General features: G+C 40.3%; 2 protein-coding genes across 6 annotated transcripts in view; one reads left to right on the top strand and one right to left on the bottom strand.

Moving 5' to 3' along the window:
* The window catches only part of ldd (lipid droplet defective), a 77,611-nt gene extending 69,082 nt beyond the window's left edge, over nt 1-8,529 (top strand). For both annotated transcript variants that reach the window (XM_034980464.2, XM_069506143.1), the window contains 11 exons: nt 364-515; nt 703-842; nt 1,491-1,642; nt 2,119-2,260; nt 2,793-2,890; nt 3,283-3,431; nt 3,764-3,946; nt 4,482-4,630; nt 5,630-5,742; nt 6,186-6,860; nt 7,025-8,529. In XM_034980464.2, coding sequence (XP_034836355.2) covers nt 364-515; nt 703-842; nt 1,491-1,642; nt 2,119-2,260; nt 2,793-2,890; nt 3,283-3,431; nt 3,764-3,946; nt 4,482-4,630; nt 5,630-5,742; nt 6,186-6,302 — 1,395 coding nt within the window. In that variant the 3' untranslated portion in view covers nt 6,303-6,860; nt 7,025-8,529. The remainder of the gene's footprint in view (nt 1-363; nt 516-702; nt 843-1,490; nt 1,643-2,118; nt 2,261-2,792; nt 2,891-3,282; nt 3,432-3,763; nt 3,947-4,481; nt 4,631-5,629; nt 5,743-6,185; nt 6,861-7,024) is intronic.
* LOC117992749 (uncharacterized) overlaps nt 1-23,656 on the bottom strand; it is a 229,281-nt gene that overhangs the window by 199,558 nt on the left and 6,067 nt on the right. For 2 of the 4 annotated variants that reach the window (XM_069506188.1, XM_069506189.1), the window contains exons 5-15: nt 23,248-23,343; nt 21,664-21,793; nt 20,834-20,898; nt 19,882-20,021; nt 19,489-19,583; nt 18,378-18,450; nt 17,835-18,114; nt 17,145-17,268; nt 11,872-11,985; nt 9,688-9,858; nt 8,530-9,045 (exon numbers count right to left, since the gene is read on the bottom strand). In XM_069506188.1, coding sequence (XP_069362289.1) covers nt 8,876-9,045; nt 9,688-9,858; nt 11,872-11,985; nt 17,145-17,268; nt 17,835-18,114; nt 18,378-18,450; nt 19,489-19,583; nt 19,882-20,021; nt 20,834-20,898; nt 21,664-21,793; nt 23,248-23,343 — 1,458 coding nt within the window. In that variant the 3' untranslated portion in view covers nt 8,530-8,875. Of the gene's footprint in view, nt 1-8,529; nt 9,046-9,687; nt 9,859-11,871; nt 11,986-17,144; nt 17,269-17,834; nt 18,115-18,377; nt 18,451-19,488; nt 19,584-19,881; nt 20,022-20,833; nt 20,899-21,663; nt 21,794-23,247; nt 23,344-23,656 lie in introns of those variants that run through there. The other 2 variants (XR_011238049.1, XM_069506190.1) reach the window with 2 other exon arrangements.

The following is a 23,656-nucleotide window of genomic DNA, read 5'->3' as shown; positions in this document are numbered from 1 at the left end:
ATGTACCACAAACTTTATACCATTTGAGGGGATAGGAAGGGGTTCCCCTTTCCTATCCTCTCAAATGGCATAAACTTTGTGGCTGGCTCTCCAGCTCGCAGCTGGAACGCATGGGATGCTTTATGGCTGCTTACGACTGAAGTGAGGTCGCTAGCCAGGCGGATTCGGTATAGAAGCCTACCACGAAGATGATGTGGTCGTAATTATTGTTTTTTTAAAAATAGAGATAGCAAGGAAACGAGCAGGCGGGTAACCTGATGTTACGTGATTACATTTGTAGCACCAGAGGAACTGCCGATGCGTTGCCGGTCTTTTAGGAATTTGTTGGTCCGCCCCTTGAATAAATTGGTTTTCCTTGTTCAGGTGCTAAGCCAGTTCAACATGGACACGTACCGCGACCCGCTCACCACCAACGTGGTGGGGCTGCACTACCTGGCGCTGGCGCTGGTCGGCACCGTGCTGCTGCTCCTCAACCTCGCTATAGAATACGACTGCTTTCACTGGATCCACATGAGGTGAGAGTATTTCATCATCATCAACCGGCTCACTACTGAGCACTGTTCAGCTGTTTCAGGTGCTTAATATTCACCTATTGCCCTTTTTTTGGTGCTATTTTTTATGGCGCAACATTTTTATGCTGTAAGACTTTGTTGAAAAAAAAAATCTTTTTGATACTTAATATTAATAATAATTATTTTCAAGGCTGTGTTCAAAGGACAAGTTCTCCAACGAAATAGTGAACAGAGAAGAACAAGAAGTGGAGGAAGTAATGGCGGAAGCGGCGCGCGTGCGCGGCGGCTTGCAGCCACTGCGGCTGCGTACCATCGGCAATATTAATGCTGGTAAGACAGTTACTGTGCTGGTAAGACGTTACATTAATGCTGGTAAGATAGTTGCATTTGTGCTGGTAAGACAGTTACAGTAATGCTGGTAAGACGGTTACATTTGTGCTGGGAAGACAGTTACATTAATGCTGGTAAGACATTAACATTAATGCTGGTAAGACAGTAACATTAATGCTTGTAAGAAATTAAGAAATTCTAGTAAGACGGTTCCATTAATGTTGGTAAGACAGTGATTTCATTATCTTATCATCATCATTATCATCAAGCCTATTGATATCCCACTGTTGGGTATAGAAGGTTGCGAATGTTAAGAACCAATCTGTACCCTATTACTAAGCCTCCGCTGTCCGTCTGTCCGTCTGTCCGTCTGTCCGTCTGTCTGTCTGTCTGTCAGCGGGCGCTGTGAACCGTAATAGTTAGATAGTTGAAATTTACACAGAAGGTATATTTCTATTACCGCTATATGTTATTTATATAACTAACAATAAAAAATTCAAAATGGTCTCCATGAAAGTTTTGAAAAATTTTAAAAAATTCTAAACTTTCATGGAGACCATTTTCTTATATTTCTTGTACGATGGTACGGAACCCTTCGTGTGCGAGTCCGATTCGCACTTGAACCATTTTTTTTACTTTAACAAACAGGGTTCGTGGATACGGAAGACGTAATCAAGAGCGGATCGATTAAGCGATCAATAAGTACGTCGGAGGACGTGGCGGCGTGCGTGCGCCTGCGCAAGAAGTACGGCCAGCGAGTCGCCGTGCATGCACTCACGCTGGGCATACCACCAGGACAGGTCATTGGGAGTTTCTATTATATACTTGAAATTGAAATGAACTCTTTGATTTTCCGGGATAAAAAGTAGCCTATGTCACTCTCCAGGTCTTTGGTCTACACCCATGCAAAAAATCACGTCAATCCATTGCACCGTTGCGACGTGATTGAAGGACAAACCAACAAACAAACACACTTTCGCATTTATAATAAGGGTACTGATGGATCCGAGACATGGTCGCTAATTATGGGCCTCACAAGAAAGCTCAGAGTCACTCAGCGGGCGATGGAGAGAGCTATGCTTGGAGTTTCTCTACGTGATCAAATCAGAAATGAGGAGATCAGAATGACATTGAAAGAGGGGGCGCTGTTGGAGAACCAAGACTATATACAAACAAGATATTCAAACAAGAACAATCTTCGCCACGCGCCAAGATAGCCGCTGTATACTTAAACTTGTAGATGTATTGAAATCTCAAGACCTAAATCTGTTTCTAGTGCACAGCATTGCTAGGAGAGAACGGCGCGGGCAAGTCGACCACGTTCTCCATGTTGACGGGGCAGCTGCACCCCAGCAGCGGCCAGGTGTACCTGCACGCGCGGAAGGTCTCGTCGAGGGACCTCTGCCAGGGACTGATCAGTAAGCTTCACTTCTTACTACGAGGCCAAGTGTGGATTGGTAGATAGAAAAAATTAAAAATGAGATCAAAAGCACCTAAGCAATAAGTCTAAAGACTAGTATTTATTATTTTTCCTTTTATTTTTCGGGCCACTTTTGAAGCACTTGTTACAAATTCTGTAGATACCTATCCATATCGCTGGATTTACATTATTTTCCGAAGCGATCTTCTTTTTTACAATACCACAGAGATAGACCATTTCATATGACGCATGTGAAAAAAATCAAGTGAAAAATCACGAAGCAATTCTGCTGTTCGTCCGTCTGTCTGTCAGCGTGCCGCGTGCAGCGTGTCTCATAAACCGTAATAAGAGAGTAGACATTTACAGTGTGAATTTCTATTGCCGTTATAACAGCAAATAATAAAAAACTAAGATGGCGAATTTCAAAATAGCCGCCATGCAAGTCAATTTTTTTTACAAAAAACCCTTTGTGCGCGAGTCCGACTCACACTTGACCGGTTATTTTCTATAATGGCTTTCCGTTCCTACAGGTTACTGTCCTCAAAGTGACGCGATAGATCCTCTTCTGACGGTGAGAGAGACGTTACGCTTGTACTGCAACTTGAGGGGAATCACCGACCAGAAAGAAGTAAGTTGGCTAACTTTTATTTGTTACCTAGGTTCTCCAGACTAACGTGTGAACACTGAAATTAATTTAGTGCCCATATTTTGACATCCAAGTATAGATACAATTACTAATTCTGATATTATCTAGTTATGATTTTAGTAATCACTGCAATCAAGTCTGGTGTTTATTAGTAACTAACTATGTCAAAATAATTGAAGATTTTCTGTCTAGTCACTTTTTTTTAATTTATAGACTAGCGCTTGGCTGCAATCAGACCCGATGGCAAGTGATGATCCAGCCTAAGATGGTGCGCGCTTGTCTAGAAAATGCCTATTCACTATTGAGAGAGGAGATGGAAGAATTTTCCAGCTAGGGTTTATGAAAGATCTCAAATACATTTTCCATATTCTCAGGTAATACGTCGGACAGTGGAGCTATTCGAGCTGCGCAAGTACGGCTCAGTACGCAGCGGGTCCCTTAGTGGAGGCAACAAAAGGAAACTCTGCGCTGCGCTCGCCTTCATGGGCCGCGCTCCACTAGTGCTGCTCGATGAGCCTACCAGGTATACTCTATTTCTTGCCTGCCTTTCTTGACGCGTATCGAAAGAAGAGTTATTATTATTATTTTTTACTTGGCAAAAGTGTTTAATTACAAATGTTATCGTTGTCTAACTGTACAATCTGCAGTGTAACTTTTCTTGAATTCATTTGTTTATTATTTCCTCGCAAATGGCAGAATAGTATACCTACCTACTAAACAAGTCTCGGCTGAAATAGCAATTAAAGACCTCGGTTAGTTGGAAGTCCTCGGCTTAGCCATTGTCCTTGCATTATTACTCGGGCGTAAATAGCTTTATTTCCGGCCTGGACAGTAATGTACGATTTTTAATTCCAGCGGCATGGACCCAAGTTCCCGCGCGTGCGTGTCACGCGGCGTGCGCGGTGCGTGCGCGACGTCGCGTGGCGTGGTGCTGTCCACGCACGCGCTGGACGACGCGCGGCGCCTCGCCGCACGCGTGGCGCTGCTAAAGGCGGGGAGATTGTGCGCGTTGGCGCCGCTCGACGAGTGCTTGAAGCGGTAAGCGTTTTCAGAGACCCTATAGGGCAAGAAGTCAGAAAATAAGTAACGTCTGGTGGTTTGTTTCTGACTTGGTCGTTTGCCCGAATTCCATGGGCATTGGGATAGACAGGCAAAACTGATCTCAGAGGGCGCCACAAGAGGTCCGGCAAAACAAACAAAATATAATGTTGACTTTGATTTGATTTGACTTTGATTTGAATTTCGAGCTGATGGTATATTTTTATTTAATCTGACGTAAAAATGACGTCATTTCGATGTTAATGAGACATGGTTCCAGCGCAATAGCAATTTGCGGGACTTATCATACCTGGAAGCTCGTAAATTAAAATGATGGCATTTGACAGCTCAGTATAGCCAGTTCCATACATGATATACCTTGGATGAATGATCTCTATGTGATATACCTACTACCTCTATGGCCAGTTCGCTTATGCGCCACCTGTCGGGATAAATTGGCTGTATGGATCCCCATAGAATTCGGGCGAACAACCAAGCATAACACTTGCTTCATTACTATATGAATTTGTTGCAGTTTCGGCGGCGGCTACGTGGTGGCGACACGCGTGCGGCGTGGCGCGCCGCGCGCCGTGTGGCGCCGCGTGCACGCGCGCGCGCCGCACGCCGAGCTGCGCGTGCTGCACCACGCGGCGCTGCACTTCCTGATACCCACACACGCCACTGGTACTTATATCCCTGGTATTTTTCATTCAGATACAAGTTAGCCCTTGACTGGCAATCTCACCTGATGGTAAGTAATTATGCAGTCTACGATGGAAGCGGGCTAATATGGGCTGATGGTACATTTTCATTTCGGCTGACGTCAAAATGACGTCGTTTCGATGTTAATGTGACATGGTTCCAGCGTAATAGCAATTTGCGGGACTTATATATATTCATGCATTTCACAAAGGCGCTCAAACACCATCATACTTAAAAGAACGGTTTTCCTTTCTTGGTGAGAACAATCAGTTCTCCCTCCGCTCCAGCACCGACAATAAGCTTATGACTCCACACAGCTGCACGGTATACCTACTATGGTAACTCTTTCACCACTAACAGTGTCGATCTCTGGAATTCTCTCCCAGCTGAAATACGTCAGGCGAAATCCTTAAACTCCTTCAAAAATCGTTTGAAGAACTATTATTTATCTATGTAAACAGAATTATGTAGTATATTATAGAGATATGTATATAGGTATATATATTTATATATATTTGTGTATTATTAGAATGTACTGTGTATGTAGTCTAATTTATAATAATATAATATAACTAGGGCCATTTTCGGCTGCCGCACCAACCCGTGCTTTCGTGATTCCTTTCGTCAAAGGTTGCCTGGAAGAGATCGCTTTAGCGATAAGGCCGCCTTTGCATGCTACAGCTATTAGATTAAGATCCTGTATTGTGTTTTTTCAATGTTTACTTTGTGTTGTGTGCAATAAAGTGTAAAATAAATAAATAAATAAAATAAAGGCGAGACACTCATGCTTGAGTTACAATATACGTAAGGTACACTAAATGTGTGCGTTTGCGAGCGCTTGCTCGCGACTGATTGGTCCGACATGCACGCACACTTACGCAATGACCGTGTAAACGACGTTACCACAACTAAAGTTCAGTAGCCTTCGTGAATTGCAAGAACTGTACTAGTATACTCACCTCTATTGTCTGGTATTTCCAGTGAACGGTAAAGAGACGGTGAGCAAGCTGAGCGACATATTCACGTTGATGGCGGAGCTGCAGATGAGCTGCGACATCGAGGACTACACCGTTAACCAGAGCTCGCTCGATCAGGTTCGTTCTTGTTAAATAAGTACCTTTTTTTTTTGTTATATTTATGGGTACCTTACTAGGTAACCAAAAATTGTCTTCGCCTTCACGTTTTCGCCCACTTAGTATTTTAGTACCTCAAATTCAGTTTTCTTCTCTCGTTTAAATACTTTTAAACGAGAGAAGATGGAATGTGCAACATTCATATAAACTCAAGAGAGTTTCTGGATGTCAAGCGTAAAATTGTATAATTATTTGGCTAAAAAATAAAGAATTAAAAATAAACTGAATTTGAGGTAGGTACTGAAATACTGAAAAAAAGTGGGCGGAAACTTGAGGGTGAATACAAATATCTATTGAAAACGGCGATCTATTTGTTATTGAGAACGTTGAGTGTTAAAATTAAAAATCTGTTCTAGTGACAACTTTCCGAAGGGATAAAAAATGATATTTTTTTCGTTTTCCAGATGTTCCTAAACTTCACGGAGAGGACCAGCATCCTGGACCCCACGGATGACCTTCAGATGACGCCCCGCATCCCGCGGCCACCCAGCGACGAGCTCGACAGCATCACCTCATTGTGATAGCCTCATCAGATCACTGTTAGCTTAGCCAAATGTTATATATAGTGCACACATTATGAGAAAGATCTCGCCATATTTGCTCTATGTGTCAACTGTCATGTCAAAAATACGATTTTAGGCCGAGTTATGTATGTACGATGTTACGGAACCCTTGGTGTGCAAGTCCGACACGCACTTGACCGATTTTTTCAACGCAACTTAGTCGATGATCTTCACATTTGAAAATGACATCATAATAATTATTAATGTAATGATTGTTAGTTGTATAACTGTAAAATGACATCATAATAATTATTTAATGTAATGATTGTTAGTTGTATAACTGTAAAATGACATCATAATAATTATTTAATGTAATGATTGTTAGTTGTATAACTGTAAAATGACATAATAATAATTATTAATGTAATGATTGTTAGTTGTATAAGTAGCCAAAGTAAACGTTTGAACAAATAACATGACAAAACTTAACTTTGTAAGTACTTAACTAAATTGAAAGATTCTCAATTTAACTTTTTGTTAAAATAATTTGCAATGAAAGACAATGTGGCTAATTCTGTTGTACACAATCTCTAAACTAAACTAAAATGGCACGTCTAAATCTATTGCTATCCCTTTCATAATGTTGCTTGCGGAAAAGGACAGCACTACATTTAGACCTGTTAATTTAGTTTAGTTTAGAAATTTGTGTACCAGAGAATTGGCCCCATTTTATATTACAGTTGTCCATAGTCTTTTTTAAAAATCAGATTTAAGTTAGCCCTTGACTGCAATCTCACCTGGTGTTAAGTGACGAGCAGTCTAAGATGGAAGCGGGATAACCTGGAAGGAGTATGGCCGTTTTTATTAAACCCATGCCCCTTTGGTTTCTACATGGCATCGTACTCCGCGCTAATGGCTTGACGGCACGGCTTTGCCGGTAGGGTGGTAACTAGTCACGGCCGAAGCCTCCGACCAGACCAGAAATTATAAAATTCCAAACCTCTGCCAGGAATCGAACCCGGGATCTCCCACTAATAAGACCGCAGCGCTTACCACTGCGCCAGGGAGGTTGTCGAAAGTCTACAATTTAGTAGTGGGAAATCCTTTCTTGAATGTTTTGTTTCTGAACTGACAAGATCTTTATTTAAGGGAGGCTTAAGCCGTGGCTATATAGTCAAAGTCAAAGTCAAATGATTTATTCAAAATAGGTAATAAATTACTCTTTTCGATGCTTAGATGTTGGATTTCTAAGATATAGTGGTGATAATTATTACGCAAACTTAAAACTAAAGCTACAGTCCTTACAAGAGACCTACTTATGTCCAGCAGTGGACGTCTATTAGTTGATGATGACGATATCAAATTTCACCCGAGCAAAACCGGACGGATCAGCTAGTTTAAAATAGTCGCCTCAAATTTTAAAAACCGTCCTCTAACCCTCCCTAAAAACCGTCTCTTAATATTTAAGGTGTCTTACAGTATGTTTTCACCCGTAGCTAGAGACATAAAATGACAAATATATTTTTGTACTTAATATTAGTGCCTGCGCAGACGACGGACTAATACTCCGCGGAGGACGAAAATGTATAACTTAAAAAACTGCATCTAATACGGCAAAACACCGTAGTCAAAAAGGAAGAAAATATATTCATGTACATTTGTACATGAATATATTTTCAATTAATGTGCAATTGTACAATACTCCACCTTAAACGGGTGTATAAAGCATACATTTTGAGAACTCACTCGCTATTTTTACTCTATGTGTCAACTGCTATGTCAAAAGTACGGTTTACCCTTAGATTAAAGACTAAAACTTACTTTTGACGTAACTTTACATGGCAGTTTTTTGTACTTTTGACATGACAGTTGACACAGACAGCAAAAAGTACACATACAGGTCAGGATAGTCTTGCAACATATGCGCTAATACGCTTAAAATGCAGGGCGCTGATTTTCAGCTGAGACCCAGGTGACGTCACAGCTACAACACTATATAAATTAATACAGATTGATAATTTGTGGAAAGCAGTAAGTTTGATAAAGGACTTTTGTCCTCCACAGACAATAGTCCGTCGTCTGCGCAGGCCCTTAAGCTCAAATAACGTTATGAATTTATAGGTTAGTTTTATAATATTTTTATTTTGTAATTTATATTTATGTAACATACAACCTCTGTGATATAAATGTATTTAAAACGTATGTTGTATAATGTTAATATGATAAATAAAACAAATGGTTTATGGTATAACATGTTTTATTTTCGAACCCATTCTAATTACTGCTTAATTAAAATTATATTTATTACATAAAATATATCGACAGCGATATAAATGTTTCCACTAGATGCGGCGATTGAGTAACAAACATCCAAACATCCACACCTTTCACATTTATAATATTATTAGAATTACATCTTTGGTATAGTTACTTAGATATATCTAAGAAAGGAAAATTAAAAACAATAATTAAAGCTGTTTGAGATCGAAAAGTGTCCACTGGTACTGATTCTGAGCACAACTAAATTTTAGAGTATTCTGAACCTCGATATGACCAGCTCGATGGCTTCGGAGAGAGTATTTAGCTAGTAGTTAGTTGCTATCAAAGGAGGGGTTCCGCAGGCCGGCGGACTTCTTGAAGTGCACCACCAACATGTCCAGGACGCGGAAGATGACATCTCTGTTGACTTGTTCGTGGCTGAAGCTCGATATGACCAGCTCGATGGCTTTGGAGAGAGTCGTCTCGCTGAATAAGTACGTTTCTGAAAAAAAAAAACAATTAGGTAATGAATTTATTTAGGGTTTTTTTGAGAGCAGATAACAGGCATTAATAAAAATTTTACTCTATCAAGAGAAGTTAATATATTATGGTTCTCTCTGTCACGTAATGACGAAATGACAAAGACCGTTCCGTACAAGACATAATACTTTTATGTGCAAGCTAATGCAGGACAGCGCCATCTACATGTGATTTAAGTAAATTGATTATCTACTAAGTACAGTACGCGGAAGAAAGAATTGTACAGTGCGACAAGGCTCTTTTGGCATTTGAATGACATTGACAGGGGGGCGCTGTTGGAGAACAAAGGCTTAGAATATTCAAACAAGAACAAAGGTGACACTTAGCGGCAACATTAGTTCCGATTTTCGCCACGCGCCAAGATAGCCTTGTCGCACTGTACATCGGCCTTTAGAATGACATTTCCGCTTTGTAGAGCGTTGTCTCTGTATATGACGTTTTGTCAGTCTCAACGACAGAGACAGTGCTTTACAAAACTGCTGCAAAGGTCGATGTACATTACTTTCTGCCGCGTACTGTATTTTCACGGACTCGTATCGGATGAGTGCGTAACCGCCCTTTTTTCTTTTTGAGGTATGGAACCCTAAAAAAACGAAGTTCTCACCTGGCATTTTGTCCAGAACAACTCGGCAGGTCTCTTCGATACTGAATTCCCTCAGTTTCTTATCAGTATTGGCACTGGGCTTGGACAGCTGCTCGAAGTACGCAAACACTTGCCTCCTGAGCCACGCCGTCAGCTCGTCAAGCCAGCCACAGATCAGGGATTCTGCTATATCTGAAAATTATAAGAAAACTACATGATATTGTGGTAGCACGGTGTATGAATAAAACGGCTGCTCACATATTTACAAGATATAATTCAGGATAGTTTCATGTGCTAGATTTACATCGATGGTAGTGCTGAAAGTAACTCACTCCTAACGGAAAACTCCGCGAGCTATGTACAATGCAAATTGATTATATACATCGACGATTCTATATAATTTAAAACACAAACTGGTTGTCTCCGACCAGACGAAATCAAGAAAGCTGGAGCTCGGTGCTCGACAGTGATGTGTCGGTCTTGGTGTCTGAGGAGCGAATGTGGTCCCTGGATTTCGCCCAGGGCCGCAGGATTTTCGAATCGCTCCGTATTCAAATTTCCGTTCTAAGTGGCAGCTGCGATGTGAAATGTCTTCTTTACAGCTGCCAGTCTTAGAAGAGGCCGCATGCCTCTACAATATCCGCGTGGATTTAGGTTTTTTAAAATTCCCGTGGGACCTGATTGACCTTGATTTTCCGGGATGAAATGCCTATGTCCTTCCCCGGGATGTAAGCTAACTCTGTACCAAATTTCATCAAAATCGGTTCAACTGTTGGGCCGTGAAAAGCTAGCAGACAGACAGACTGACACACTTTCGCATTTATAATAGGTACTAGTATGAATATATGACGCCCACACCTTTGTCCGTGTGGATTTAATTTTTGTAAACATTCCGTGAGAAGCTGTGGTAGCCTAGTGGTTAGGACGTCCGCCTTCCAATCGGAGGTCGGGGGTTCGATCCCGGGCACGCATCTCTAACTTTTCGGAGTTATGTGCGTTTTTAAGTAATTAAAATATCACATGCTTTAACGGTGAAGGAAAACATTTCTCCATAATGTTCTCAAAAGTGTGTGAAGTCTGCCAATCCGCACTTGGCCAGCGTGGTAGACTATGGCCAAAACCCTTCTCACTCTGAGAGTTGACCCGTGCTCTGTAGTGAGCCGGCGATGGGTTGATCATGATGATGATGATGATGATGACGGCAATTCCGATGCAAAACATACAGTTGAAATAAGGTTACAATTAACTCAAACTTTACAATTATACAATAATTACAATAAGAGCCTCAATAGCTCAACGGGTAAAGGAGTGGACTGAAAACCGAAAGGTCGCCGTTTCAAACCCCGCCCGTTGCACTATTGTCGTACCTACTCCTAGCACAAGCTTGACGCTTAGTTGGAGAGGAATAAAAATAAAAAATAAAAAAGCCGTTTATTCCCATACTCCTTAATGCATTATAGTTCACAATGATGTTAGTTTCGTTAATCTATATATATAAAAGGAAAAGGTGACTGACTGACTGACTGACTGAATGACTGACTGACTGACTGATTGACTGATCTATCAACGCACAGCTCAAACTACTGGACGGATCGGGCTGAAATTTGGCATTCAGATAGCTATTATGACGTAGGCATCCGCTAAGAAAGGATTTTTGAAAATTCAACTCCTAAGGGGGTGAAATAGGGTTTTGAAATTTTGTAGTCCACGCGGACGAAGTCGCGAGCATAAGCTAGTTACAATATATTTCTGTATTCTTAAATTGCTAAGTTGTTAGTAGGTATTGTTAGTTAGTAGATAAGTACAGAGTTTGTCTTATATGCATATAACAAAAACAAAAAATAAAATGTAAAATAAAAACGTATGTTATGAGATATGGGCCCCTTCTCGGAGTAAAGGCCTCCTCCAACTTCTTCCATTTCTCTCTCTTCTTGCCGAGATCCAGCCAGTTTTTCCCTGCTGTTTTTATGATGTCATCATCATCAGCCCTCCTAGTTGGAGAGGAAAGGGGAATATAAAAAAATTAAGTTTTTTTTTTTTTTTTTTTTATATAAAAGAATATTAGCCATATTAAATGACTAATATTCCCCTTTCCTCTCCAATTAAGCGTCAGGCTTGTGCTAGGAGTAGGTACGACAATAGTGCAACGGGCGGGGTTTGAACCGTCGACTTTCTGGTTTTCAGTTTGAATTGGTAAGTAGTGACCTGCAGTGAGGATGGTGGCCAAGCGGAAGGAGAGATGCGAGGCAGCGAGGCCAGCTGCGCACGCCAGCTCGCAGCTGCCGCACCAGCGCGCGCCCGACCCCACGCACCACTCCTCTACAACATACAACATACAACATAGTATATTTTATTACAAGTGTGGAAAGGCTGTCATTGCAAAGAGTTCCAAACTTGAAAAGCAGAAGAAGGAATAATAAAATTCAGCTACCTCACACGAGGATAAATCTCGACTCTAGTATCATAAGGTCGGATGTGGATTTTTGCTACTTTTCAGGAGAGCCAAAACAAAAATGCTAGGGAAATCGGGTCATAATTTCTAAACTACTAGAGATACAATTTCAGTTGTTTTTGTAATATTTAACACTTAACTGTATCTATCATTAACCATTACTAGAAATACTTTATCATTAATAAATAAAATATAAACTCACAATTTCTTCAAAATGGACGATATGCGACTTTATGCTGGTAATATTCGTAACTGTGCTAAAAAATTGTGTGCATAAGTTGTAAACCGACTTTATGGCTGCAATTTTTACTATTACAAATTTGAAATAAAAGTCGGATCTATTACTTAATATTTCATAATACGTCTTAACTGATTATACATAAGTAATATTCGGACAAAAGATCACAGTAGTTATCTCACAAAAATCATTTAGGAGTTTTGTGAGATAGCAACAATGTACCTATGTGATTTTTCTGAAACTGATTAGTTAGATCTGAAACATAATAATTGCATTCGCCCGATAGTCTGACCATTGCGTCCGTGTAAACCTTGTGACTTCTGAATGAATGAAAATAACATTTACAAATTCACAAATAAAGCCCATTAACTAAAAACAACGGCCAAAAATTGGAAAAAAAAATTACAAAGTAATTAGAAACCTACAGTGGGCCAAACATTTTTTGTGGAATTGCATACATTGCGGTTACATCAATATAGAAATCTAAAACATGCCAACATAGCCTGATTTTCCTTATAATGATTAGGTACGTAGCAGGTACCTACTGCAAAAGTTGGTTATATTTTACAGTGGATAATGGTTTCTCATTATGTCGTATATTGGGCGAAAGCGGGGAAGAATTTTAAGTTTATATGTACCTATAACATACTAATGAAATACAAAAAAGTCTTCTTTAAAGTAGTTTTTATAAAATAATAACACCCAGCATTATTGCGTTAGTTGTAGCCAGGTAATATATTCCGAAATCTGAAAATCCCCGCCGTTCTTATTATTTTTTTTTTTATATAACAAACGGTCCTGATATATCACCTTTGTAAAGGGATGTGGTCTTTAAAAATATGTTGTAGTGCCAAATCAAACTTATCAAAAAGTTTTGTTTCCTTCGCATGTTCTTGTAAACTGTGACCAATCTCTTAGTTTAGTAATCTGCATTGTTGTCAGCTGTTCCCTTTTTTTCTATTTGTGCATGGATGACATCTTACTCCACGTAGGTACATGTTGCATTTTAGCATAAAGCTTGTGATTTATCACCTTTTAGTGTGGTAATCCTTATAATAATCATAAGTAAGCCATAACGATTATCATGCTCCGATTATGACCGACACAATTATCAGACCACAAAGTCAATTCTTCAACAATTTCGAGAATACTTTGTTTCTTCTCTAGTAGATTAATGAAATAAGACAAGATACTGTTTTATTCCTTCCGCTGCAGCTGATGTTTTCAGACTACATTAAAGTAGCAAAACTGCTGGTAGCATCATGAATCGTTTTTAAGGTGCAGAAACTACGCAGGTATAAGGATTTACTGTTAGTCAAATCCGGCATTGCCACTTTTGTAATAAAAAAAATACTTTCTGCTTTTTTGAAAATTCCATTGCTTCTGTTTCGACTGTTCTTTTTAACAGATACTTTTTTAAACTGTTTCTTTCGTGTTTTAGTTAAGTTTTTTATTTTTTTTTTACTTTCACTTTTATTAGTTGTTTAATTAATAAATTAATTTATACTACATATATATTTAAATTAACATAATCTAAAGCTTCCTATAATTAGGAATGTTTCGTTAGAATCACTATCATCACATATTGTAGGTGCCTTATAATTTCTGCTCTCGATTAATATCAAAACCGGTCGATTATAAGACGGGTAAAGAAGAAAAAAATTGATTAGGTACTCTAATTTTTTAAGGCTACCTTAAAAACTAGGGCAATAAATTTTTGAACTGATGATTTGAACTATGATTCATATAAAACACCATAAATGCACGGTTTTTGCTTAGTTAGTTAGTTAGTATTATTATAATATATTTTTAGATTTCCATGGTGTGATTTTCGTGGTCCTAAAAGATTTTCTAGTCTACATTTTCAAAATGTCTTCAGCTTTATTCTGGCTCTTTACTTTTTTCCCGCAGTTTAGTCCAAAATTTTGGTGAAATATGATGGATCTCTTACCTATTAATCACATCAACTTTAATGTAGTCACAAACAAAAAGCTTTATTTCAACTTACTTCCATGAATTTTATTGCAAAATTATTTATATTACAAGGCAAAAAGTCTTAAATGATTCACAGTCCAAATATTAATACAAAAAATTCGAAGCATAACATCTGTTGTGATTTTACCTAACAAAATTATTACATATTTTAGAAGCAGAAGTGCGTAACTGCAGTACCAGCTATTATTACAAATAAACTTATTTCGTAGCATAATGGTCGAACTCAAAATACACCTATCATTTTTCTCCATTGCTTTGGTGCATACATACGCAAGTCAAAAAATATAATTATGGTTCTCCAAATTTTTAGAATGTGTTCAGATACGACATTATGCATGTATTTATCTTTGCAACGAAAAGAGATAGAAATACTGGCGTCAGCTTGGCAGAAAGAGCCCGAAATGCTCATTACCTTTATGTAAAAAAGTGAGTTTGGTCGGAAGTACACATCCGACCTTATGATACTAGAGTCGAGAAATCTTTTTTCTAAAAGCGCATACTACATGGCAATAAAAACTTATAACAAGCTACCCGAAGTGATAAAAAACACGCCTAGTATACTACATTTCAAGCGGAAACTACATGATCTTCTTTTAAACAAAATGTATTACAAAATTAATGACTATTTCATGGATAAAAATTTATAATATAATTGATGAATTTGGACTCTTATATGCGCTGACAAACTATGCTTTTGTTTTGCTTCTTTTAAATGACTGGTTTATATTCTGTAATCACTGTATATTTTATTTTGTTTTTAACTACGACATGGAAATCCTTATTTTATTTTATCTGATTGAGTAATGTTTAAATTTATGATTTCGTAAATGTAATGAACTAGAAAAAAAAATTTGATGTAATTGTAATATTCTTTAACCATTTGCACACCAGGACCTGGTAGAATGTGTCAAGCAACTCAACTGATGTAACACCTACATGTACCCACATTCCAGCGAATAAACGTTTATTATTTATTTATTTATTTATTTATTCCGACAAATGTCAGTCGGAACAAGTTGCAATGACGGTACCGCACGTTTACTGAACGACTATTTTTAATACAGTTGCGAAAAAATTAAGCAATTTAATCTAAATATATAAAAGGAAAAGGTGACTGACTGACTGACTGAATGACTGACTGACTGACTGATCTATCAACGCATAGCTCAAACTACTGGACGGATCGGGCTGAAATTTGGCATGCAGATAGCTATTATGACGTAGGCATCGGCAAAAGGGGTTTGAAATTTGTGTAGTCCACGCGGACGAAGTCGCGAGCATTAGCTAGTGAAATAATAATAACACAATAAACTACTAATTATACTGAGTTCCAGTGGTGTCCATTCAAAACAACTAGGGTCGAAATTACTCATTTTGTGCAACAAACAACTAAACTCGCAAAGAAAATTTCTGAAAAATGGCGCCAACCGTAGAATATAAGCAGAGTTTTTTTTTTCTTTATACCCATTCTGGTAGGCAAAGGGAACTATGCCCATACAGCCAAGTCTTCAGTAGAAGTTTTTTATTGATATGAAATGAAAATGAGATGAAATGAAATGAAACCTAACCAAACTCATTCAATCAAATCATTAAATCTGATATTGAAACAAATTAGTAGCTTCTTTTTAGAAATATACGTATTTGCATGAATCATAAAAACTTCTATGAATTTTTTTTAGTAAAAACTTGATGGTTGGTTTTCCTTTTTAATAGACATTATTTTGACAGTTGGGAAAGAGAACGCACGAGTTCGGGAAAGGTAAAAAAAAGCACGAGTATGTAATAGCCCACATCCCGAACGCTATACGTCCCTGCAATACGCCACTTTTTGAGCAACTGTATTAAAAAGTATGTTTCAACATGGTCGCTAGCTATAAGCCTCATAAGAAAGCTCAGAGTCACTCAGCGGGCGATGGAGAGAGCTATGTGCGGAGTTTCTCTATGTGATCAATGAGGAAATGAGGAGATCCGTAGCTAACCGGCTCGTTGGAAAGCTTGGAGCACCGCAGAGACGTAAGCTCTCTTTGCGTGTTATATCGCCTCTATAATGGGAGTGAAGAGTTGTTTGATCTCATTCCACCCTCCTTTTTCTACAACCGCACCGCACGCCACCGCAAACAATTTCACCCTCACCACCTGGGTGTCTGGAGCATTTCAACCACCCGTTGTGCCAGATACTCTTTTCCACGCACATGCAAACTGTGGAATCAACTCCCATCGGCGGTGTTCCCACTAGATTACAACATGCATGGGATTATTCAAGGGGCGGACCAACAAATTCCTGAAAGGCCGGCAACGCATTGGTGGTTCCTCTGGTACTGCAAATGTTCATGGGCGGCGGTAATCACTTAACATCAGGTGACCCACCTGCTCCTTTGCTCGCCATTTTGAGAGTGAGCCAACCAGAGTGACCGACATTGCTCAGCGGGTTGCGAAGCTGAAGTGGCACATAGTTCGAAAAACGATAGGCGTTGGGGGTCCTATGTGCTAAAATGGTAACTTCGCACCGAAAAGCAGTAGACGTCTATCGGATGGTGATGATGAGAATGAGGATGGCGATGATAATCTGTATACTGCGACAAAAAATGTTCGTCTGTCCTGTCGTTGAGATCGACAAAACGTCACATAGGTATGAGTGACAGAGACAACGCTCTACAAAGCCGAAATCTCATTGTAAAGGCCGATGTACAATATTTCTTGCCGGCTACTGTACAGAGGATATAATGACTAGTGAGAAAGGGTTAAATAAGGGGTACGTATCATGATGATGGTGAGGATGATCTGTATACAAACCTAGATCGAGCGGCACGAGGGGCTGCGGCGGCGGCGCGGGCAGCTCGTGCAGCGAGTCCAGCGCCGTGTCCACGTGCCACAGCGCGCGCCGCGCGCCCACCAGCCGACCCACCGCCGCGCCCAACTAACAAAACATAATCATTATCAAGATCAATAGAGTATCAAGAGAATACTGGAGGAGCGTCCCATAACCTTGCGGGAACTACCTTAAGGCTCATTACGCCATTAGAATCTGAAATTTATATGAAAGTTCCCGTGCCTATACGCACGTAGTCGTCGAACTTCGTGCGCATGCACACAGCGACTGTCAATTAGATTGTAACAGTCGCTAGCGACCGAGTTGCCGGGCGACTAGTCGTACGTAATGGTTCTAATAAGCACGTTTGTAAGCACTGCACTCACGCTCAGTTCGGGGGAAGTGGAGACATACGTCCAATCGTGTATCTGCCTGGGAGTCGCGTCATCGCCTTCCAAACCTTCCGCGCCCACCGCCGTTCGTATGGAGTTGAACACTCCAGTCACCGTGCGGGTGTATACTATACTCACGCTCAGTTCGGGGGAAGTGCAGACGTACGTCCAATCGTGTATCTGCCTGGGAGTCGCGTCATCGCCTTCCAAACCTTCCGCGCCCACCGCCGTTCGTATGGAGTTGAACACTCCAGTCACCGTGCGGGTGTATACTATACTCACGCTCAGTTCGGGGGAAGTGCAGACATACGTCCAATCGTGTATCTGCCTGGGAGTCGCGTCATCGCCTTCCAAACCTTCCGCGCCCACCGCCGTTCGTATGGAGTTGAACACTCCAGTCACCGTGCGGGTGTATACTATACTCACGCTCAGTTCGGGGGAAGTGCAGACGTACGTCCAATCGTGTATCTGCCTGGGAGTCGCGTCATCGCCTTCCAAACCTTCCGCGCCCACCGCCGTTCGTATGGAATTGAACACTCCAGTCACCGTGCGGGTGAACAACCTGTACAGAATCATATCTAAATATAACAGAAAACTGACTAACTAACTGGCTGACTGATCTATCAACGCACAGCTCAAACTTCTGGACGAGCCTGGCTGAAATTTGGGATTCAGTTTTAGTTATTATGACGAATACATCCGCTAAGAAAGGATTTTTGGAAAATGCAACACTAAGGGGGTAAAATAGGGGTTTGAAATTTGTCTAGTCCACACGAACGAAGTTGCGGGAATAAGCTAGTAATTATAATAAAAACAACATATTACTTGTCAAGTCGCTGCATATTGTTGGAAGTCTGTCCGGGCGACGTGTTCCTGTCCGAGCTCATGTCGTATTCGTCTGAAAACAAAGACACATTTAAAATTCAATTCAATTAATTATTGGATGTCTACGTCATAGCAATCATGCTATTCCGATCCGTCATAAAATCAGTAAAATTGAAAATTTTAAAATGATATTATATATTATAAATGCGAAAGTGTGTCTGTCTGTCTGTCCGTCTGTCTGTCTGTCTGTCTGTCTGCTAGCTTTTCACTGGTCAACCGTTCAACCGATTTTGACGAAATTTAGTACACAGATAGCTTGCATTCGGGGGAAGGACATAGGTTACTTTTTATCCCGGAAAATTAAAGAGTTCCCACGGGATTTTCAAAAACCTAAATCCACGCGGACGAAGTCGCGGGCATCATCGAGTTTAAAATACTTTTCACACCACTCGCTCTACAGTGCCTTATTACAGACCTGTTAGCTTAGGGTAAAGTACTTCATAACATTCCTATGACTTAGCCGGGCTGTAATGTTGTACTGAAATCCATTACGCCTTAAGGGATGTAATGTTGTACTGAAATCCATTAAGTTTTAAGGGATGTAATGTAATTTGAATTTAGAACATCCCGCACCCGAAGCAAAGTACCTTACGAGTAGTTTTTAGTTCAAGCTGCAACTGCTGTCTCGCTTCGACGTATGATGGCGTCCCTTTCACTCACCATGGCCTACTAAAAAACTAGGGAGTTTTCAATAATCTATGTAGTTATGGTGAGTGAGACCAAAACTATCTCCAAAACGTTGTATTGTGGTGTTACTTATTGAAATTAATTATTTAAGAGACCTAAGTCCAGCAGTTGACGTCTATCAGTTGATGATGATGATGATGATGATGATCTGTACATCAACCAAGACCCACTAGAATAATTGTGATTCGCTCCGGAAAACGCAGCGTTGGAAGACCCCCACAAGTGGACAGAGGACATCAAACGAGTCAGTGGGAGCCGCTGGACAGCGGCGGCGCAAGACCGTGGCGCGTGGAAGTCCCTACAAGAGACCTATGTCCAGCAGTGGACGTCTATCGGTTGATGATGATGATGAATGCAAGTTTACCAGCGAGCGCGGCGCTGTCCACGGGCTTGGAAGAGGGCCGCCTCTGCGCGCGCCCGCGCGTCTCCTCCGCGCCCTCCCACCACACCTCCTCCGCACTGGTACAAAGATAATTGGTCAAGTACGAGTCGGACTCGCGCACGAAGGGTCCCATACCATCTTATAAGAAACTGGGTGCTGCCCGCGGCTTTGCACGCGTGTATTTAGGTTTTCAATATCCTGTGGGAACTCTTAAATTTTCCGTTTACGTAAAAAAAAGTTTACGCAGTCAAATATTGTGTGTCCTGCATTGTTGCAATACAAGCACGTGGCACCAAGTCGTTTTCCAATAACTACAAGGATACCTATCATAATATAATAAAAAAAATCTGTCAGTTTTAGGATTTAAGACGTTACCGGGGTCTCTCAACGTGTTGAAGTAGGGAGCGCAGCTTGGCGATGCTGGCCGATAGATCAGCCGCCTCCTCGTACTGAAGCTCGGGGGACTCGGGCAGAGCCTCCGTTGGCGGCGACCACTCTACGCGAGGCTTGATGTGCTAAGGAAAATCTTTACTGACACAAAAAACCGGTCAAGTGCGAGTCGGACTCGCACACGAAGAGTTCCGCACCATCGTATACAAGAAATCTCAAACCACTGACAACAACCATATTGATGTGATTTATTAAAATAAATTATTTCGGGAATACAAATCTGAAACTTTTTTGTGATGTAACCACAAATTCACGGTTTACGCATGTTTCCCTTCACTTGTGCTATAAGACTTACTTACCCGCCTTTCATGATTTTAGTCAACGGGAAGTACCCAATAGGTTTCTTGGCAGATACGACAGACAGACAGTCAATAAAATGATCCTATATGGGTTCCCTTTTTCCTTTTGGAACCCTAAAAAGTAATGGAAATTTATTGGAGATTAATTATTTATTTATCAAATCAAATCATTTATTGGGAGAGATAGAGCTCACGGAATGCCATGGGTATTTTCTGTGATTTATCCAAGGCATTCGATTGCGTTGAGCACGAGACTCTTAGTTAAATTGAGCCACAATGGAATTAAAGATACTGCGCTTGGTCTCATTGCGTCTTATCTCAGTGATCATATTCAAACAGTAGTGTGAACGATATGATCAACCTCAACCGGAAGTCCGGATCAACTTCAGTAATGGGTGTTCCACAAGGCTGTATTCTAGGTCCTTTCATGTTCTTAATATACATAAACAATTTTCCCAAGACGATTTCACCAAAAATACTTGCGATGTTGTACTATTTGCTGAGGTATATATGATTTAGATTTGGGAAGGGGTCAAAACCCTTGGCAATGACAAAATTGTAATAACAATTGAACTAACCATACTGTCTTGCGAAGTCACCCTCTGTTGTTTGACCAAATGATGGATCGGGATTCCATTTTCCTCTGAAATTCCATTATTTCCATTAATTAAAAAACGATCAAGTGAAAGAAATAAGCTTACGTTAAGTGAAACTTGTTCAGAGACATCTAAATAAGTAAAAGCTGACTGACTGACTGATCTATCAACGTACGCTCAAACTACAGGACGGATCGGGCTGAAATTTGTCATGCAGATAGCTATTATGACGTAGACATCCGCTAAGAAAGGATTTTTGAAAATTCAACCCCTAAGGGGGTAAAATAGGGGTTTGAAATTTGTGTAGTCCACGTGGACGAAGTCTATATAATATGTCTTCTGGGAGCTTATTATAAAAAGGTACACAATTGCCAATATGTAAATATTTAAAAAAAATATTATTTGTGATCAAATTGGAGACCATTAATCGTGGATATTTTGTTAGTTATATTTTGTTAAGTACGTAGGTATATCTATATTTTTCTTTAAATTTAAATTCCTTTACATATTTAACTATCTTATTTTTACCTACTTTTAATCTGTCAAGTTACTCTGTACGTTATTAAGTCTGTCTGTTATTAAGTTAATCTATACTTTAATCTGTTAGTCTGTAAGTTAGTGCATGTTAGTTTATAAGCAAAGTTTCACCTGTAATTGACGACCATACTGTTTATTGTATGTATTTAAATGTGCGGTCTTTTATGTATGGAAGTTGTCGGTGATAAATAAATTAAAAAAAAAAAAAATGTAGATGAATTCCAAACTTTACTTAGGCTAGAACTAGTGCCAAGATAAACAAAAAAAAAATCCACCTTTCGGTAAGTTGACGGAGATGTACGCCTCCTTGGCCTCCATGTCGACCTCCGCTGGCGGCTTGCCGCGGAACAGCTCAGTCGGCGACACCTTCTCCCCGCCTTTGTCTTTGAACACCACTAACTTTTCCTATTCAAATCAAATCGAAAACGATCAAAAAACTCTAATTAGTTCTAGGTTATTTAGTTTGGTCGTTTGAAGCTGCTAATTTGCTACATCTAGGTACCTACACACGTAATGTAAGTAACATTTCGCCCGTACCTATCTCGGCAGCCAGCTCGTCAATACCACACATATATCATACATGTTAATTATGCTTTTATCTGTATTTATTTCATTGCCTTTCTAACTATTACCCTTATATAAAACGGCAAGTTTTTAAGATTTTTTATTACACGCTATACTAACCATGCACAATGACTATTTTTTATTTTTATTTTTTAGCTCCGTTTAATCGAACTCATCCTCTCAATCACAGATGTTGGTGAAGACTGTTAGGCTCGTGCACGCCACTCTTATTGGTCCTGGCAGAATACCAGCGCTCAGGTTTTATTTTAAAACCTGCAGCATTAATGCTGAGCTGGGGCCATTTCATCTTGTGCCAAGTGGGTGCAAGAACTCATTTTAGATTTAATTAATTATTAAGTACTTCTTATTATCTACTAACTACTATCTACTAACTATTAATTTTAAGTTTGTTCTTACCTTAGGCATAAGATGAATAAACCAGTTTTCTTTCTTTCTTCTTTCAAAATCAAAGTCACATCGTTTATTCAAAATAGGTACCACTAGTTGATGCCCGCGTGGAAATAGGTTTGTTAAAATCCCGTGGGAACTCTTTGATTTTCCGGGATAAAAAGTAGCATATGTCACTCTCCAGGTCTTTCGTTCACGTCAATCCGTTGCGACGTGATTGACGGACAAACCAACAAACAAACACACTTTTGCATTTATAATAAGGGTACTGATAGGTATCATTGTACCTATACATTTTTGACCAACCCTAAGAGCGGTTACGCACTCATCCGATCCGAGTCCGTGAAAATACGGATATAAAAAACTCGGCCCGAACTCGGATATTGCTTGCGCACTAATCCGATCTCTCCAAACCAAGCTATTCAGTGGACCTCTTTGACATAATATATTGCCCTAAGTCGCGGGCATCATGTAGTCATCATCGTCGTTATATACGTCCACTGCTGGACATAAGTCTCTTGTAGGGACTTCCACACGCCACGGTTTTGCGCCGCCGCCATCCAGCGACTCCCTACGACTGTCTGATGTCGTCCGTCCACCTAGTGGGGGGTCTTCCAACGCTGCGTCTTCCGGTGCGAGGTCGCCATTCCAGCACCTCGGGACCCCAACGTCTATCGGCGGGGTGATTACGTATCTCGCGATCATTGCTGTCAAACGTCCGGCTAGAGAGAGACAGCAATAGCCACAAAGCAAAATAAGAAGAAGAAGAGAAACAGCAAATGTACTGTCGGATTGCTACTGCTGTCGCGTTGCTGTCGCTACTGCAACGTTTTACGTAATCACCCTGCGACCCTATCGTCTATCATCATGTAGTAGTTGGCACTGACTTGTGAATCATCACTGAGGCCAGTGAAGCGCAGGCCCTTCTTGATCCCCGCGAGGCCCTTGTCCAGCAGGCCTTCCATCATGCCGGCTGCCTCGTCCTGAACACAATATAGAATAGAATAGAATAGAATGTTTTTTTATTCATGTAAACTTTTTAAAAGTGCTTATGAATAGTCAGCCCCCCAATTGTGTAAGAATAACCATTTCATGGCTATCGCAATCGTCAAAAAATTCTGCCATTTGATTGGTTGATTCGCTGTTTACATTTTTTCACAGCCAATCAAAGGGCAGAATTCTTGACGATTGCGATAGCCATGAAATGGTTATTCTTACACAATTGGGGGGCTGGTTTAATTTACCACTGGTTCGGAATGCCGTTCCTACCGAGAAGAACCAGCAAGAAACTCGGCG

Source organism: Maniola hyperantus, chromosome 22 (assembly GCF_902806685.2).
Source record: "Maniola hyperantus chromosome 22, iAphHyp1.2, whole genome shotgun sequence".
Classification (NCBI taxonomy): domain Eukaryota; kingdom Metazoa; phylum Arthropoda; class Insecta; order Lepidoptera; family Nymphalidae; genus Maniola; species Maniola hyperantus.
This window is presented reverse-complemented; position numbering and strand designations above follow the sequence as displayed.